The sequence below is a fragment of the Ranitomeya variabilis genome, chromosome 1 (assembly GCF_051348905.1).
Source record: "Ranitomeya variabilis isolate aRanVar5 chromosome 1, aRanVar5.hap1, whole genome shotgun sequence".
NCBI classification, from domain to species: Eukaryota; Metazoa; Chordata; class Amphibia; order Anura; family Dendrobatidae; genus Ranitomeya; species Ranitomeya variabilis.
Window position 1 is genome coordinate 587,685,930 of NC_135232.1, and position 18,658 is coordinate 587,704,587.

General features: G+C 48.3%; 1 protein-coding gene across 2 annotated transcripts in view; it reads right to left on the reverse strand.

Moving 5' to 3' along the window:
* Positions 1–17,648, reverse strand: part of LOC143769472 (SLAM family member 5-like) — a 99,947-nt gene extending 82,299 nt beyond the window's left edge. The window contains exons 1-2 of one of the 2 annotated variants that reach the window (XM_077258078.1): positions 17,510–17,648; positions 13,540–13,830 (exon numbers count right to left, since the gene is read on the reverse strand). In XM_077258078.1, coding sequence (XP_077114193.1) covers positions 13,540–13,830; positions 17,510–17,552 — 334 coding nt within the window. In that variant the 5' untranslated portion in view covers positions 17,553–17,648. Of the gene's footprint in view, positions 1–13,539; positions 13,831–17,287; positions 17,436–17,509 lie in introns of those variants that run through there. The other variant, XM_077258087.1, reaches the window with a different exon arrangement.
* Positions 17,649–18,658: the final 1,010 nt, after the last annotated feature.

Sequence of the window (18,658 nt, forward strand, 5' to 3'; positions counted from 1 at the left end):
GTTTGTCTGGTGTTCGTGACACCACCTGTGGTACTCGGTCAGGGTGACCGACGCTGCTTAGGGGTCCACTTGGGTGATGGAATGGCAGCCAGATGGTATACCTTCCCACAGGTGAAGTAGGTCCCCAGGGCTTCCCAGATGTGTAGGTGTTGATGGTGGACGATGTAAGGCGCAGTGAATAACGAGGACACAAAGGTTGCAGTCTCTTTACCTTTTACTGAAGACTTCAGGGTCCACAGTCCAGAGTACCGTTCACAGGGCAGGCAGAATCCGGCCGAAGGCACATCCAGAATTCCCTTACTCAGGTGGAAATCAGTAGCCTTCCTACTAGCGACTGTGTGTTGTAGTACCTCCCTGCTGAGCACCACGGGATAGTCCTCAAAACTTTCGTGGATGTTTCTGATCTTCACTCTATCTGTGCCCCAGATGGTATGGATAGGACAACCCGTATGACTGGGTAGGCCTGGAGCTTATTTATAGGGACCCTAGTGTCGCCCCTCTCCCACAATTTGCCTCCGTGTCTTCGTAGGTATTAAGGTCAGGCAGCCAACTTGGAATTGACTGTCCTGCCGGTCTCTGAAGTAATACGTAGAGTCAATTACTCCCTCGGTGTTGCCGATCTTGGGGCAGAACTCCTCCCGGTATTATCTCCTTGTGCTGTGACTTCGTTTCTCACTCTCCACAATACACTTCGCTTCATGTCCTTTCTTAGGATGCTGCCGCAATGGGTGCAGGCGCAGCTCCGTAACGTTCTATCTCATGCTTGGCCTCTGTCAGGATCCCACCCCTGACATGGACCCTCTGTCTGCAGCTCAGATGTTCCTCCTTTCCCCGTATCTGCCTGACAGGTCCTCTCTGAGTCAAACCCAGGCAGCTTCTCCCTAACTTCCTATCCAACCCACCAGTTTTACCCGTGTGTGAGGAGTGCCCTAATAGATAGAAGCAAGGCTCCCCCTGGTGGACTGGAGTGTGAAGTGTAGTGTGTGACTTGTGATACCTGGTAAGGTGAACTCCTTTAGTACCATCAGACGTAATATCACTCCCCCTGGTGGAAGAGCGACATTACTGCAATGACCAGGACTCTGGGGCGCTGCATTTTGATACTTCAGCATGCAACCATCCCTTTCCAGGGGGGAAGCATCTAGCAAAATATACTCTTTTACCGTGGATCTAGCAAAGTGGCTACCCAATAGTCAGCACTAGGGTTGAGCGACCTTTACTTTTATAGGATCGGGTCGGGTTTCACGAAACCCGACTTTTTCAAAAGTCGGGTCGAGTGAGATTGGCCGATCCTATAAAAAGGTCGGGGTCGGCCGAAACTCGAAACCCAATGCAGTGCATTGGGTTTCCAATGGTTCCCAGGGTCTGAAGGAGCGGAAACTCTCCTTCAGGCCCTGGGATCCATATTTAAGTGTAAAATAAAGAATTAAAATAAAAAATATCGCTATACTTACACTCTGACGGGCCCTGGTACTAACCGGGAACCTTCCTTCCTTAGAATCAGCCTTCCATGACCTTGCGGTGACATCACGGTGACGTCGCGGCTTGTGATTGGTCCAAGGCCGCCCATGTGACCGCTCGCGCGAGCGATCACATGGGTGGCCGCGGACCAATCACAAGCCGCGACGTCACCGTGACGTCACCGAAGGTCCTTGAAGGGCTGATTCTTAGGAAGGAAGGCTGCCGGAAAGAAGCAGGGCATGTCCGAGGGTGAGTATATACCTAATAGGAATATACTCACCCTCGGCTTCTTTCCGGCAGCCTTCCTTCCTAAGAATCAGCCCTTCCAGGACCTTCGGTGACGGCAATGCTACCCTTCTTAGTAGCCATTTTGAAACTGTGCTGAAGGGTGCAGAGGTCCTTCATCTGTGCCCACTCCGTAAGCATGATTTGCACCATGTTTATACTGCATTGGCTCAGGCTGTGCAAAATGACATACTGCACCAATGCTCATCGCTGCTGCCACAGTCGCTGCAACATGTGCAAGAGTGGAATTCCACCATGTTGGAACATCGCAAAACAAATGGTTAACAGTTAGGCCTAAAAACCTCAGCATGGGTGCGATTATTGGAAATGAGCACACCGCAATCGTGCTTTCTGCAGCATGGCATCCAGGCCGGGATAGTGCTGTAGAAATTGCTGTACTACCAGGTTGAGGAAGATAGCCATGCAAGGCATGGGTGTTAAGTTGCCCTGGTGTAGGGCTGCCACCAAGTGTGCAACTTATCGCACATGGCCTTCCCTAGCTCCAGGTTCAGTGGAGATAGCCATTGCTTTAACTCGACCTGGATAGCTGTCCACAACTCTTGAGTTGTGTGACTGCGATCTCCAAGACATATTAATTTAAACACTGCCTGATTGCGCTGGGCCCTGGCTGCACATTAAAGAGGTGGGGGGATTCTCTCTGCACTGTTGGAATGCGTGTCTGATAAAGGGATTGGTTGAGGGCTCAGGTGGAGCCCCTGGAGGAGGTGGAGGAGCCAGAAGCAGTTGAGGAAGTGCTAGATAGAGAAGTTTGTCCAGCAAGCCTTGGGGATTACAAGACTTGTGAAACAGCCACTTGACCGCCTGCCCCCACAGTCACCAGAGTCGGTGAGATGTAATGCTCCTGCCCATGTTTGCTCATCCATGTGTCAGTGGTGAAATGCACCCTGGAAAACATAGATTTTTTCAGGAAACAGGTGATGTCTGCGACCACAACTGTGTGACCAAGGGCTGGCTGCTGTGCTGAGAGAGGGTGGAGTAGGATGAACAGGACAAACTGCTGGACTGTGAGTGAGGTGAAGGTGGAGATGTTATTGTGGATTGACAAAGATGTGTTGTGCTCGGTGAAACAAAATTGGAAGCCATCTCCGCTTCCATAACAGCTAATGGACTCTCACTCATTACGACTGTAAGGGTAAACAAGTGGAGTTTCTGCATCCGGAGACCTGTGTGAGAACACTTGACCTGGTGATGAAGGCGGAAGAAGCAGCAGATGTGGCTGATGGGATGGCCGGTGGTTGGCAAGGTCCGCTAGTCCACACTTTAGCGCAGTGAAATACCCAGACTATGGCATGTTGAACTCGCATATGCCGGTACATGCATGTAGTAGTCAAATTATTGCAATTTTTGCCTCTACTGAGTCTTTTTGGCAAATTTGGCAGATATCGTGAGTTGGGTGATTCTTTGTTGTCTCAAAAAAGGCCCAGGCCAGGCAACCTTTGCCACATCTGCAAGTTGCCAAAGTTGGGGCTGAGGATGCAGTGCTTGTCGTGATTGCAGTTGCGTACCTCTGGGTTTACACCATGTGGGATCTACATCCTCATCCTCTGTTCTCACACTCCTCACCCTGAGAATCACCCTCCTCTTTCTGCCCTGAACCATAGTAAAGTCATGTGCCCCTCTGGTATCTGAGTCTCATCAGGATCACCTTCACCCCCGGAGGTTAACGTCTGGTAACGAAGGTCTGGATTCTGCTCCAATGCTACTTCATCTGGCCCCGGATCCAACAAGAAAAAGTTAGTCCATAAGTTGTCGTGGCCGGGATGAGAAGGGTCGTGGCACTTGCAGGATTCAATGTTAGGTGATCAGCAGCAATGGGCCCGGTAGGCTGCAGAAGTTCGTCTGCTACCCGGATCTTTCTAGGCGGCCCGTACACTGTACTCCCAGTCATGAGGCATGCAGTACCTCTCAGTCATGCAGAGGCAGGGCACCCAACACCTAGGTCTCTCACAGTCACTCGGGGGGTGGCAGGAGCTTGCGGGCGCAGACCGATGCGGCGCGAGTGCTCGGCAAAAGGAGCTCACCCCTCAGCCTGCTGCACGCTGCCTGTCTGTGCCAAAACTATATGTTGCCGTGCGTGCTTTTGCTTGTGTACGCCCCCTGCTTCCGGGTCCTTATGACTTCCCCTGGACAACAGGGGACGCAGCCTCAGCAGTTCCAGACCCAGCATGGTACAAGTGCCCACAGTCCGGTGCTTCTCCTTACAATACAGCACCACTATCCTAGCCAAAGTAATAGCAAAAGCATTAGTGGAAAGGCGATCATTTACCGAACTGTGAATAAATTTTGCCAACTTTGAGGAAAAATGCTCAGGAAACCGAACACGAATCCAAATGTGCTACGTTCATGTCGAATTTGACATTGGTTAACGTTTTCCGAAAAAGTTCACTCATCTAATAACGATTACACTATGACTGACAGTGTAAGAAATGATGAGTACACTATGACTGGCAGTGTATGAGATGATGAGTACATTATGGCTGGCAGGGTATGAGATGAACACACTATTGCTCACAGTGTATGAGATGATGAGTATGTGAAGGAAGACCAGGGCCGTAGTCATGGCTGAGATTAGCCAGAGTCTTGCGCGCCCTGGTCTCCCATCACATGCAGATAACGTCCCATGGTCAATGTACTTGCCTCTTTATTGTTTGCACCATTTGGGCCTTTTCTCCGTTGCCTACGGTCCCCTCCAGTCGTTTGCGTACAAACAGAGACACAGTCCAGTTGCAACTTGAAACATAAAACTTTACTTTCTTCTTTGCACATTTCATCCTTAACAGACACAGCATTTGCATAGTGTTTCTTACGACTCACACTTTCCACTTTCCCTCCAATCTTCCCTTAGTCCTTCAGTACGTGCCCGGGTCGTACCATCTCTTTTGCGGTAACGCAGCGTCCTTCCTGTCCAGATTCTTTGCGCCTGGGCGTTCCCTTGTTCGTTTTGACCTGGATCTGAGGGAGTCAGCCCATGCGATGATCTGTCACATATCGAACGACCTTCGTTCCCATACTGCTGTGTACATGCTGCTACTTCTGATTCACCACTGCTGTACCCTGTGCTGGTTTAGCTGCACTTCTGTCCACCGAGCCCTGCATGGCTGGATCCTTCCCTTAAACATTACGGGGCTGTTGGATGGCTCAGGCTCAAAGCCCAACTGAGCTGTATGGGCTCCCTAGCCCCTCTGCCCTAGCTAGGCAACTGTTTCTCCCTTATCCCCAGCTAGCTCCTCCTACAGTTAACTAGTTACACCACTTATTATAATACAGTGTCATGGGCCCCATCTAGTGGGCCGAACAGGGTAATATGCTTTCCCTATGTACATCATTATATATTAGCAAAACATAGATATATACATACACAGTTTTACATAACGGTAACATTTACATGGAGGGAGTAGAGTATCACACGGTCCCGGTATACCCCTTACATTCCCCCTCCTTTAACAATTACAAAAAAGGAAAAAAAATAACCAGCTCACCTGTAGCAGCATGCGGCGTGTAGACGCGCGGAACCCATTTAGTCTCACGTGCGGTAAACAAAAAATGGGTGTTGTTCCAGCTTCTTATAAGTGTTCTTTTGTCAATCTGAGCTTTAGAAAGGACACTTCGTGTTCGAAATGCGTAGCCATTTATCATGTTACATCATGTCGGTCATCATCTTTCTTTTTAATTTTGATAAATGAAATTGAATTTTATAAGAAGCTGGAACAACACCCATTTCCCTTTAACAATGTTCATCCCTGACCATTTCTGCATCATTACTTTATTTTTACAAGGTATACTCCGTGCAGGGAGAACTCTAGAGATAATAACCTACTGCTCAACTTGAGCAAAGTCACTTTGGATGAGTAAGAGTCTTCTCTCTTTTGAGAGGTGCCTGGCTCACAAGTCCTCCAGGTTCCGCCTCCAGGACACATATACAACAGTTCGTACCTGATCTTCAGGTCCTCAGTCCTTAGAGGAGGCATCCCCCTTCCTTTAAGCATAGCTCTGCCATAAAATGTTACATGTGCAGGGCCCCAGAGAACTGGTCGTTGCAGTAACGTCGCTCTGCCACTAAGGGGAGTGATGGTACGTCTGATTGCACTAAAGGAGTTCACCTGACCAGGTATCACAGTCGCACATTACACTTCACACTCTGGCCACCAGGGGGAGCAAAGGGTTCTATGTATTAGGCCACTCCTCACACTTGGGTAAAACTGGGGGCTGGATAGGAAGTTAGAGAGAAGCTGACTGGGTTTTGCCCAGGTAACATCTAGAGAGAGAAGAGCGTCGCTTGGGAAGATTCAGGGGGGTCCCTGTCAGGGGTGGGATCCTGACAGTGGCCTAGCGAATAGGACAGATCGTTACGGAGCCGCGCCTGCAATACCTTGCGGCGGCATCTTAAGAAAGGACACGAAGCGAAGTATATTGTGGAGAAGTGAGAAACGAGATCACAGCACAAAGGCGAGAGAACCAGTAGGAGTCGTGCCCTAAGATCGTGGCAACATCCTACTGAGGCGCGTAGCCGGTGGCCGGAATGCCGAGGAAGTATTGGGCTCTAAGCATTACTTCAAACCAACGGCAGGACAGTTAATTATAGGTTGGCTGTCTCACCTAATTCACCTAATGAAGACAACGGAGGCAATTGTGGGAGAGGGGCGTCTCTAGGGTCCCTATAAAATAACTCCAGGCCTACCCCGTCATACAGGTGCGTCCTATCCATATCATCTGGGGGACGGAGAGAGAAAGAACATCAGAAACATACACGACAGTTGTGAGGACTATCCCGTGGTGCTCAGCAGGGAAGTACTACAACACCCAGGGGCTAGTAGGTAGGCACTGATTTCCACCTGCAAAGGGAACTCTGGATGTGCCTTCGGACCGGCCGGTCTCGGACAGCCCTGTTAGCAGTGCTCTGGATTGTGGATGCCGAAGCCTTCAGTAAAGAGGTAAAGAGACTGCAACCCTGTGTCCTCATTATTTCATCGCACCACGCACCACCACCTTTAATTGGACGCCCCTTAGCAGGGTCACGGACCGGGTCTAGCCACCGTGACAACCCCAAGACCGAGACAGAGAGTCCCGGTACCGAGTACCCCGCGGCCCTGCGTCTGGGGGCGCTCCACATGCATTGCCTGTCTCGGGAACAGTCAGTTGCTACAATTGCACATAGTCTGTGGCACAGTTCCTGGGCATATTCCTGCTTTCCAGCAGAAAAGGCGCAACAAAACTATAAAAAAAATGCGTCAGTTTCTCCTAACCGTAACAGTGTATTACTCCTAACTCTGGGAGTGTTCCAGGGCTCCTTTTGCCCATCAAGACATGAAACAGTCCCGTTACTTTATTCCAACATGTTACAATATGTGGCAGATCATCGCATGTTACTTAGTAAAGTACCTTACAACTCAACATCACGTGTCCCATGCCGCTTTGTCAGATTGATCCCATGCCCGCGTTTGGGCTGAGGAAGAGGACTGCAGCTGCAGAGCCCGTAGGCTGCCAGGACGCAGTAGGGGCAGCGTGGGACTGGGGGGTAGATGAGGCGCGGGGAACCGACCGTGCCTGGTTCAGGCCCACATATTGTTCTGGGCCATCATCCTCGGAACAGAGAGCCACTGCCACCGCAAAATAGCCCCTTGGGGAGTGCTCTTTGAAGAAGGAAACCCAGTCCCCTTCCACAAGGGATCTCCTAAACTTCACAGAGGCGGCATTCACATACACTTTGTAATTTGCGCCATGCTCCTGAATAAAGCAGTACCCCTGCTCAATTTTGGTAGGGACTAACTGCCCGCGAGTGCGACACCCAGCCATAGCAGCCTCTCCATGATGGCACAGTTTTGCCCAAATTTCCCTTTCCCTCGGCTTCTTTACCTCTATGATGCCCACGATCCAGGCAGACTGTCAAGCTGTTGGAAACGGGCCCTTCATGCGAAGTACCCAGCGCCGAGCCTGCACCGGACGCGGGCCTGGCCTCCCAGTCCTGACTAAAAGTGGAGGGACAGTCCGGCCTGGCAGAGTAGAAGGACCCAGCAGGGACTGCCTTCCGCGGTCAAAGGCCGAGTTGCATTCACCGCCATTCACCTTAGTGGTCCAGACGCGCCCGTCCCCCGACCATTGGATCCTTCTGCGGACGCTGCTGCGCACTCCGGCTCCTGATGATGTAGTACTGGCTTGGCCTTCAATTCCACTTTAGGCTCCTCTGGGGTTGTCGCTGGTTTCGGTCCCCGATGATGCTGAGGAACTGACTCTGGATGAAGAGGTTCCGGTTCCTACAAATGGCGTTCCGGCTTGACTCCTTCTCCCAGCGTGGGCTCCGTCAGGGCGGTCGCTGTCTCCGACTCCCATTGACGAGGCTCCTGGTGTCAGCGTTCCTGCTTCAGATGATGTCATAGCTCCGGCAGCCGCCAGTGGCTCTCCTCTGCAGGTAACGAGTCCATTCTTGCAGCGTAATCCTTCTGTCGTCCAGTCCGGGTTCTCTTGTCCTTCTGCCGCCACTTCCATTCTACATGGCCTATGCCTCCACAATGACGGGTGCAGGAGTGGTGCATCGCTGCTGACGCTGTGTCTCATAATGGTGCCACACAGCTGCACACGGGATTTTCTTCTGGGCCCCACCCGTTCCAGGGTGGAGTCACTTCCGGCCGCTCCACCCATTCCTTGGCAATCTGTTGTAAGGGGTGGGACCATCGTCTTCTCCAGTGCTCCCACCAGGTGCAGGCCACCGACTCTGCCAGATAGTTCCTCACACCATCTCTCCTTCAGCACGCCCACGAAGGGTGGGATCAGAGCTGTCGTCTTCCATTTGTGTGCCATTCTCTGCCATCTTTAGAGCCACCATCTTTGCCATCACAGTTTCATTAACATTCAAGGTTTTAGTCAAGTCCAATATATCAGACACATTCACATTTTCTTCATCCTTTCTCTTCGCATAAATGATATTTTCCATGGCATTCACGTGCTGCACAATTTCGGGACCCTACTGACTATGCCAAGTGTGAGGGACGTCACATGCAGATAACGTCCCATGGTCAATATACTTGCCTCTTTATTGTTTGCACCGTCTAGGCCTTCTCTCCGGTGCCTAAGGTCTCCTCCAGTCGTTTGTGTACAAACAGAGACACAGTCCAGTTGCAACTTGAAACATAAAACTTTACTTTCTTCTTTGCACAGCTCATCCTTAACAGACACAGCGTTTGCATAGAGTTTCTTATGACTCACACTTTCCACTTTCCCTGCACTCTTCTCTTGGCCCTTCAGTACATGCCTGGGTTGTACCGCCTCTTGCGGTAACACAGCATCCTCCCTGTCCAGATTCTCTGCGCTTGGGCATTCCCTCGTCCATTTTGACACAGAACTAAGGGCGTCAGGCCACGCGATGATCAGCCACATATCGAGCGACCTGTGTCCCCGTACTGCTGTGGACACGCTGCTACTTCTGCTTCACCACTGCTGTACCCTGTGCTGGTTTAGCTGCACTTCTGTCCACCGAGCCCTGCATGGCTGGGTTCTTCCATTAAACGTTATGGGGCTGCTGGATGGCTCGGGCTCGGAATCAAAGTCCACCCATGCTGTATGGGCTCCCTAGCCCCTCTGCCCTAGCTAGGAAACTGTTTCTCCCTTATCCCAAGCTAACCCCTCCAACAGTTTACTAGTTACACCACTTACTATAATACGGTGTCATGGGCCCATCTAGTGGGCAAACAGGGTACTACGCTTTCCCTATGCTCATCATTATATATTAGCAAAATGTAGATATATATACACAGTTTAACATAAAGTTAACATTTATATGGAGGGAGGGAGTAGAGTATCACACGGTCCTGGTATACTCCTTACAAGTACTCCTATAGCTTTCCAATGTGCACTCTGGAATGCTCGGTCTGTGTGTAACAAACTAACTTACATTCACGATCTTTTCCTCTCTAATTCCCTTAACCTTCTGGCTATTACAGAAACCTGGATCCAGCATTCAGACACCACCGCTGCTGCCGCTCTTTCGTTTGGTGGGCTGAAATTTTCACATACCACCAGACCTGAAAACAGACAGGGTGGGGGTGTTGATTTGCTCCTTTCATCACAATGTGCTTTCCAGGTCATCCCCCCGGTTCCCTCACTTACATTTCCTTCCTTTGAAGTCCACGCCGTCAGACTCTTTAAGCCCTTCTCCTTGCGGGTGGTGGTTGTTTACCGCCCTCCAGGCTCCTCCCGCCTGTTTCTAGACCACTTTGCCACCTGGCTTACTCACTTTCTATCCTGTGACATCCCTACCCTCATCATGGGAGACTTTAACATCCCCATCAATGATCCCCTCTCCCAATCTGCCTCTCATCTTCTTTCTCTAACTTCTTAATTCGGCCTCTCACAGTTTACTAATTCTCCTATGCATGAGGACGGGAATACTCTGGACCTGGTTTTCTCCCGTCCCGGATCGCTGCACGACTTTGCAAACTCCCCTCTCCCGCTTTCGGACCACAACCTTCTTTCCTTCTCTGTCAAGAATTGTCTCCTCACTCGGGACACCCCCACTTAACACACTTATCGGAATACACGTTCCATTAATACCCAGCAGCTTATGGACAATCTCCACACATCTTTAGCCCCCATCAACTCCCTCTCCTGTCCAGAATTAGCATTGTCACACTTCAATAATACACTGAAGAATGCCCTAGATGAAGCAGCACCTTCTACACGCAGAAAGACCCGACACAGACAACGGCAGCCCTGGCACACTATGCAAACACGCTTTCTTCAGAGTTGTTCAAGGTGTGCAGAGCGGCAGTGGAGAAAGTCTCTCTTAGCAGAAAACTTCATCCACTATAAGTTCATGCTCAAAACCTATAACTCTGGCCTTTATCTGGCCAAACAATCCTACTTCACCACCCTCATCACCTCACTATCCAACAACCCAAAACGACTTTTTGAAACCTTAAACTCCCTCCTGAAACCTAAAGTACAGGCCCCCATCACCAATCTCAGTGGTGAGGATCTGGCCACTTACTTCCTAGAAAAAATCAACCACATCCATCAGGATATCTCAGCCCAATCTCCTCAGTGCCTTGATCCCCTTCCCTGCCGCACCTCAAGCTCACTAGACATCTTTGAGCCTGTCTCAGAAGAAGAAGTTTCCAAGCTCCTCGCTTCTGCTCGGCCTACAACCTGCAACAGTGACCCCATTCCTTCACCTCTCCTGCAGTCTCTCACCAGTGGTCACCACTCACCTGACTAAAATATTTAACTTCTCTCTTTCTTCAGGTATCTTTCCCTCCTCATTTAAACATGCCATCATAACCCCTTTACTTAAAAAGCCATCCCTGGACCAGAACTGCACGGCTAACTACAGACCTGTCTCTAACCTTTCCTTCATCTCTAAACTCCTGGAACGCTTGGTCCATTCCCGTCTAATCCGCTATCTGTCAGATAACTCTCTTCTTGACCCCTTACAATCTGGTTTCCGCTCTTTACACTCCACTGAAACTGCCCTCACTAAAGTTTCTAATGACTTACTAACAGCTAAATTAAAAGGTCATTGCTCTCTGCTGATTCTCCTGGATCTCTCTGCCGCATTTGACACTGTGGATCACCAGCTCCTTCTCACTATGCTCCGCTCCATAGGCTCCTTCACTGTATCCTTTGCCAGCTCCTCTTCCTCTCCTCGTCCCCTTACTATTGGGGTTCCGCAGGGCTCAGTCCTAGGCCCCCTCCTCTTCTCTCTATACACGGCCCCTATTGGACAAATAATCAGCAGATTTGGGTTCCAGTATCATCTCTATGCTGATGACACCCAATTATACACTTCTTCCCCTGTCATCACCCCTACCCTAATTCAAAATACCAAGGATTGTCTGTCTGCTGTCTCTAACATCATGTCCTCCCTCTATCTGAAACTAAATCTCTCCAAAATGGAACTTCTTGTGTTTCTCCCTTCTACTAACCTCACTCTTCCCAACATCGAAATTACCCTGGAGGGTTCAACCATAACTCCCAAGCAGCATGCCCGCTGTCTTGGGGTCACATTCGACACCGATCTTTCCTTTACTCCCTATATCCGATCACTCACTCGCTCTTGTCACCTGCATCTTAAAAACATCTCCAGAATCAGACCTTTTCTCACCTTTGAAACTGCTAAGACTCTTACTGTCGCTCTTATTCATTCTCGTCTGGACAGGGGCGTAGCTAGAGCTTTTGCCGCCCGGGGCTGTTCCCGAGTTTGGCGCCCCCCCGGCTCAATACAGGCTGTGCCCGGCGTGTAGTGTGAATATGGGCGGTAACGGCCGGTGAGTGCCCGCTCAGCCCCGGACTATGTGCTCAGGATGCGCTGCAACGAGAAGGAGCCGTTGTCCCTCTCCCGGCAGAGAGCGGAGCAGGCGGCGGAGCTGCACATGAGGGGCGTGCACTCGCTGGCGACTGACAATGACGTCAGACACCGGCGACATGCACGCTGGGACTGACATCAGCTGCCAGCCTCAGATTGGCTGGCGGCTGTTAACTATTGACGTGCGGGCGCGGGCCCGCACGTCAATAGTGTTAAACAGCTGCAGCCTGCAGCGCCGGCCGCGGCCCGGTGACCCACCCCCCCGCACCCCCCTTCCTACGCCACTGCGTGTGGACTACTGCAACTCTCTTCTGATCGGTCTCCCTCTTAACAAACTTTCTCTTCTCCAATCCATCTTGAATGCGGCAGCCAGGGTCATATTTCTGTCCAACCGCTTCACCGATGCCTCCATCTTGTGCCAGTCATTACACTGGCTACCCATTCGCTACAGGGTCCAGTATAAACTCATCTCTCTCACACACAAAGCCCTCCACAGTTCTGCACCGCCTTATATCTCCTCTCTCATCTCTGTCTATCGCCCTACACGTGCCCTCCGTTCTACAAACGACCTAAGGCTAACATCCCCCGTAATCCGAACCTCGCACCTCCGTCTACAAGACTTCTCTCGTGCTGCGCCAGCTCTCTGGAATGCACTTCCCCAGACGATTAGACTGATACCTAGCCCCGACCTATTCAAACGCGCTCTAAAAACCCATCTCTTCAAGCAAGCCTACCACATTAACTACTCAGTAAACTAACTTTGCCCTGTTCCCTCCTTCCAAATATTACCCTGAATCTGCACCCTACTATTCATCTGTCTCCACACCCTCCATGCACACGATAACTGCACTTGATACTTGACTATTGCACTTAAACACACGGGCTGATGACCGGATCATGCAGCTTTATATGAAAATCCCTATTTATTATAATTGCCAGACCTGAAATAACAATCACTTTTCACCTATTGTGTCCCCACATTTCCTTGTAGATTGTAAGCTTGCAAGCAGGGACCTCACTCCTAATGTCACTGTTTAAATTGTCTTAACTTGTATTGAATTTGTCTGTATATGTCCCCGCTTAATTGTAAAGTGCTGCGGAATATGTTGGCGCTATATAAATAAAGATTATTATTATTATTATTATTATTATTATGGCTGTCAGTGTGTGAGATGATGAGCACACTATGGCTGTAAGTGTATCAGATGATGAGTACACTATGACTGGTAGTGTATGAGATGATGAGCACACTATGGATGGCAGCGTACGAGGTGGTAAGCACAAGATGGCTGGCAGTGTATGAGATGATGAGTACACTATGGCTGGCAGTGTATGAAATGATGAGCAAACTATGGCTGGCAGTGTGTGAGATGAGAATACACTATTGTTGGCAATAAACCTACAGATTTTCTTGGGAGAGGAAAAACTGTGAGAAGCATAAGGTAACTAGTGTTAATGGTGAGGGGTAGATGACTTACAGTAGACTTGGAGCTGGTACTGTGCTGTATGCATTTCTCCATTGCAGAGCTTTATACTGGCGCTGTACATCCCATTGTCTTCCTGCTGCAGATTTAATATAATTAATGATCCATCCGGGTCACTCGCAAGCTTCCCCCTGTATGTTCTCGTTGCGTTGAGGGGTTTTTGTGGTCCTGTTGATGCGATGCGATTATGACCAAAAAGCCAGGTGATATCATTTATGTCCATCTCAGGCACTTCTAGTGTTACATTGTTGCCATTCTCCCCAGTTACATTTGTCGTCTTGACATCTATAAAGGAGCATTTGAAAACAAGGGAGAAAAGAGAAGGGAGTCAGTTCACCAGGTACAATGACACCAGTACTGTGGAAGGAACAATGGACGGAGACACGCAGGTCAGAGCAGCAAACAGCAGTCAAACGAAGAAGAAAATCTACAGCGATGGATCCTCAAGTAAATAAAATCTTCAGTCTATTAGGAGAAAATGCCCATACAGTAGACAGACCGATTCACATAGGATCTACAAAAACCAACGCGTTTCGGCGTATAGCCCTAGTCATGGTATGAAATGAATATACAACGGCAATAAATACGCCTCGATTTCGGTCACATGTATGTATACAATCCAATCAGAGGAAATTGTAGGTCCAGCATATTAAATTATAAACAGAAGAATATCCAAATAAGGCATCGAAAGAGAAACACTCCTCATTATATTGTAATGTTAGACCTTGCCTCACATGTAAAACTGATGGGGCTCTAGTTTCTGAGGGAAAAATCCAGGATGATTCTCTTTTGAGGATTTTTCTTTTTCAATCTCCTTCCCTAATTGGCCTTGACACCCTTTAAATGCCTGCTAATTGTAATAGAGAGACTTGAAACGGATGCATTCCCAAGGGCAATAGATAAAAAATGGTCAGAATATCTATATGTGGAGTGTCCCATTATCCGTATTTATCACTGACTGCTGAAAATCCACAAAGATGAATTTTTCCACCACCATTTGAACGTATTATAGTGGGTGTTGGGTCACTAGGTGAAATATTGGGAACCTGGGTGGATTATTATCTTTAGTACATAATTTTCCAGGCTATATTAGCAACACTAAGGCTGACTTTTCTACTTTTGACAATTTTGAATGGCATTCTTCCTATAATTGGTTAAGATGTGATGTGGTTGGTTTGTATCCTTCTATACTGCATAATGTACAAAAAAACACAGCACATATCCAACATTTATCCAGGATTTTCTCATTTTGCAGGTTACATTTTTACTCACACACTTTTGTTTTCTTTTGACAAAAATTTTTTTCTGCAAAAACAGGGTGTGAGTATTTAGTAAACATTGTTATGGGGGTCTGGGAAGAGAAATTTCTACTTAGTGATTTCAAGCCTTATGATACCAGTATGATATGGTATGGTCGTTTCGTAGACCGTAGATCGTAGATTGATATGGGATGATACATCTGATAAAGTGTCTCTTTTTCTTATTGTATTAACTCTAATCCATATAATCTTCAATTTATATTAAATCACACTGGCACTTACCACTTAGTGACTGTGTGGCCTGAAGTGTATAAGCAAAGACAGTCCACCAGCTGCTGGAATCTAAAACAGAATATGTGCCGATTCTGTGCAAGTATGAACAGTGACCTCAGAATATGATGTCGCGCTTAGGGAAGTATGGCCAGAGGTGCCGATGTAAAAAATCGGCAGGTAAAAACAGTCACCTACTTCCTCAGTGAATAAAGTTGAGCTAAGTGTTGTATCCTAGGTAATCCACATAGTACTGGATATATATAAAACAAATGGGGGAAAAACGTCACTAGATAATACAATATTCCTTGTAGAAACACTTAATAACTATCTACTGAATGCTATGGCCGGCTTTGGACGCAGCACATGTCCACTGCCAGCTATTGAACGCAGGTGAATCCGCATATGGTCTGGAAAGACGCGCTGAATGTCTGTCTCCGCGGGTTTGCTGCAGGTGTGCACACATAGTAGGTATGGGATTTCTTGAAATCTCATTCATTATGCTGTAACATCTGTCTGCTGCACAAGTACATAACGTCCAACCCTGCATCGTTTACTGACCGTGTGCACCTACCCTTACTCCGGCTGAGGAAGAATGATTGGTACAGATAGTCCTCGATACAGTATAATGCAGGCCCCATATAGTACATATAGTAAAATGCACTCCCCATGATCCTTTATAAAGTATAATGCAGCCCCCTCAGAGTATACTGCAGCCTCCCTCATAGGGTACACTGCAGCCCCACACACAGTATAATGCAGGCCCCACCCCAACAAACACACACAGTATAGTGCAGCCCCCTTCAAACACTGTAATGCGGCCCCCCACACACACAGTAAAATGCAGCCCCCAGAGTATAATGCAGTCTCACACAGTATAATGCATTCCCCACCCCCACAAACACACACAGTATAGTGCAGCCTCCACACACAGTATAATGCAGCCGCACACACAGCATAATACAGCCCCCCGAGTGTAAAGCAGCCCCCTCAGAGTATAATGCAGCCCTACACACAGTATAATGCAGCCTCCCGCAAGCACACACAGTACACAGTATAGTGCATCCCCCCACACGCACAGAGTATAGTGCAATCCCCCCGCACACACACAGTATACTGCAGCCCCCACACACAGTACAATGCAGCCCCCGACATACACAGTATAGTTCAGTCCCTACAAACACTATCGTGCAGCAGACACACACACACAAACATACACACTATAACGCAGACACACACATACACTGTAATACAGACACACACACTATAATGCATACACACAATACTTACCTCTCCGCCTCATTCCCCAGCTGCTTTGACTTCTGCACTCTGAAGAGCGTCTCAGCATCTCATCAGCTCCACTACTGAAACACTGGGTGACAGGCAGAGAGGGAGTGTCACATGACACTCTCTCCTCCATCACTGCTTTCAACTTTATCGGCATCTATGATGCCGATAAGTTGAATGCGTGATTCGGGGAGGGTGCGGCACTGGGCCTCTCTTACTCAGGGGCCCCATAGCGGCCACTGGCTGGGGCCCCTGGAGGAGCAGAGGCCCAAGGGGGCTGCCTGGTTTGCCTGCCCCTAACACCGGCCCTGGCTGCATCTAGCCTATTGGGGGACAAACCGAAAAACCTGGACATAATGCAGATAAGTTGTCCACTTATTATTTATCATTTTTGATCTAAACTTACTCTGAAACGGATTGAAGTGGGTATTTTACAATATAACCCTCTTTTTGCACTTTACCAAACTGGCTAATTTTTGTATTGGAACCCCGTTTCCTATATAAGATACCACTGGAATTTGGTGGTTAGTCTGAAATTATTTGTCAGTTTTAAAGCTCACTTTTGCACATAAAAATACATAAAAAGTATTTTACTATTGTAATAATTAAAAGTTATATTTTATTTTTTTTTAAATTATCTTTCACTCCAATTGGATTACTCAGCGAATACTTAGTTAAAATTTTGGAGAAACTAAAAATATTTGTTTTTCATGAATCCCAAGTGATCTAATATCATTATGCCCCTCTTATTAGGTATGTAGCCAGGATTCGCCGACATTGGGCTCTTACGTTTCCTTTTCTTTTTTCTTCTTTGGATAAAAGTGCATCTTACTCCACTCGGCTCTCATTAGAAGGATTTTATATACGTGGCCACACACGCTGCGCTTCATGTCATCAATCATACACAAAAAACAGATTTTATTCACCTGAGGATCCAGCGCTGGAGATTTTCTTCTCCGTATAAAGAGTATAACGCCCTTAGTGCAGGAGAAGTCGTAATGCCAGCACCCTGTTCTAGGTAGTGGTGGCAGCTCCAGCTGGCATGCCCCTTACCCACATCCTCAGCTGGCATAGGCTCCCTCCACCACAGACCTCAGCTCCATGACTGTTGACTATCTGATAACATGGTAATAAATCACAGAACTCACATATGGCACAAAGAAGAATCGTGAAGCTCCGGAACAAAAGCATCGTGGTCACCACCACTGCCGATAATCACATATGGGGAGACACGGCAGAAGGCGAAGGAGAAGGAAGTGGACGTCTGAGTCTGACGCTTCATCTGTAGCTTCGTCTGTTTTCGTCTGCTGACCTCAAACAAAACCCCCGACATAAGCATCATCATCATCATACTACACTTTCCTAATTTCCTGCTCAGATATATGTGTATCTATGTATATCTTATATCAGCTGTACATACATGTATACCATAATTATAGGCAGAAGATGCCCAAGTTATATCAGTATGGTCCATATGTCATTATATACAGGAAATGTCCAAGTTATACCAACTGAACATATATAATTATATACAGGTAGGGTTGAGCGAAACGGATCGGTCAATTTCATAAGTCGCCGACTTTCGGCAAAGTCGGGTTTCGTGAAACCCGAGCCGATCACAGTGTGGGATCGGCCACGTAGGTCGGTGATCTTCGCGCCAAAGTCGCATTTCATATGACGCGTTCAGCGCCATTTCTCAGCTAATGAAGGTGGACGCAGAGTGTGGGCAGCGTGATGACATAGGTCTCAGTCCCCACCATCTTAGAGAAGGGCATGGCAGTGATTGGCTTGCTTTCTGCGGCGTCACAGGGGCTATAAAGGGGCGTTCCCGCCGACCGCCATCTTACTGCTGCCGAAATGAGCGTAGGGAGAGGTTGCTGCTGCTTCCTCAGAAGCAGGGATATAGTTAGGGAGGAAATATTAACCCTCAAACCGCTTGTGCTGTAGCGATTTCCACTGTCCAACACCACCTTTTCTTTGCAGGGACAGTGGAGGCTAGATTTTTGTGCATCAGCTCTGCAGCTTATAAGGTTCCCTGTTAGCTGCGTTGCTGTGTGTACGCCGCTGTGCAAACCAACTGCTTTTTTAAAAGCAAAAACCCTGCTGCTCTTTCCTTTCTGCACAGTTATCTTGTTTATTTGTCCACACTTTTGTGTGCAGCAGTCCTTTTTATTGCTGGCTGCCATACTTGTCCTGACTGAGATCATTGTAGGGAGATTGTTATTGTAGTACAGTCCCTTTTTTTTTTTTAAATATATCTGCTAGCCACTTTCTGCCACTGAAACTGTGTAGTGTAA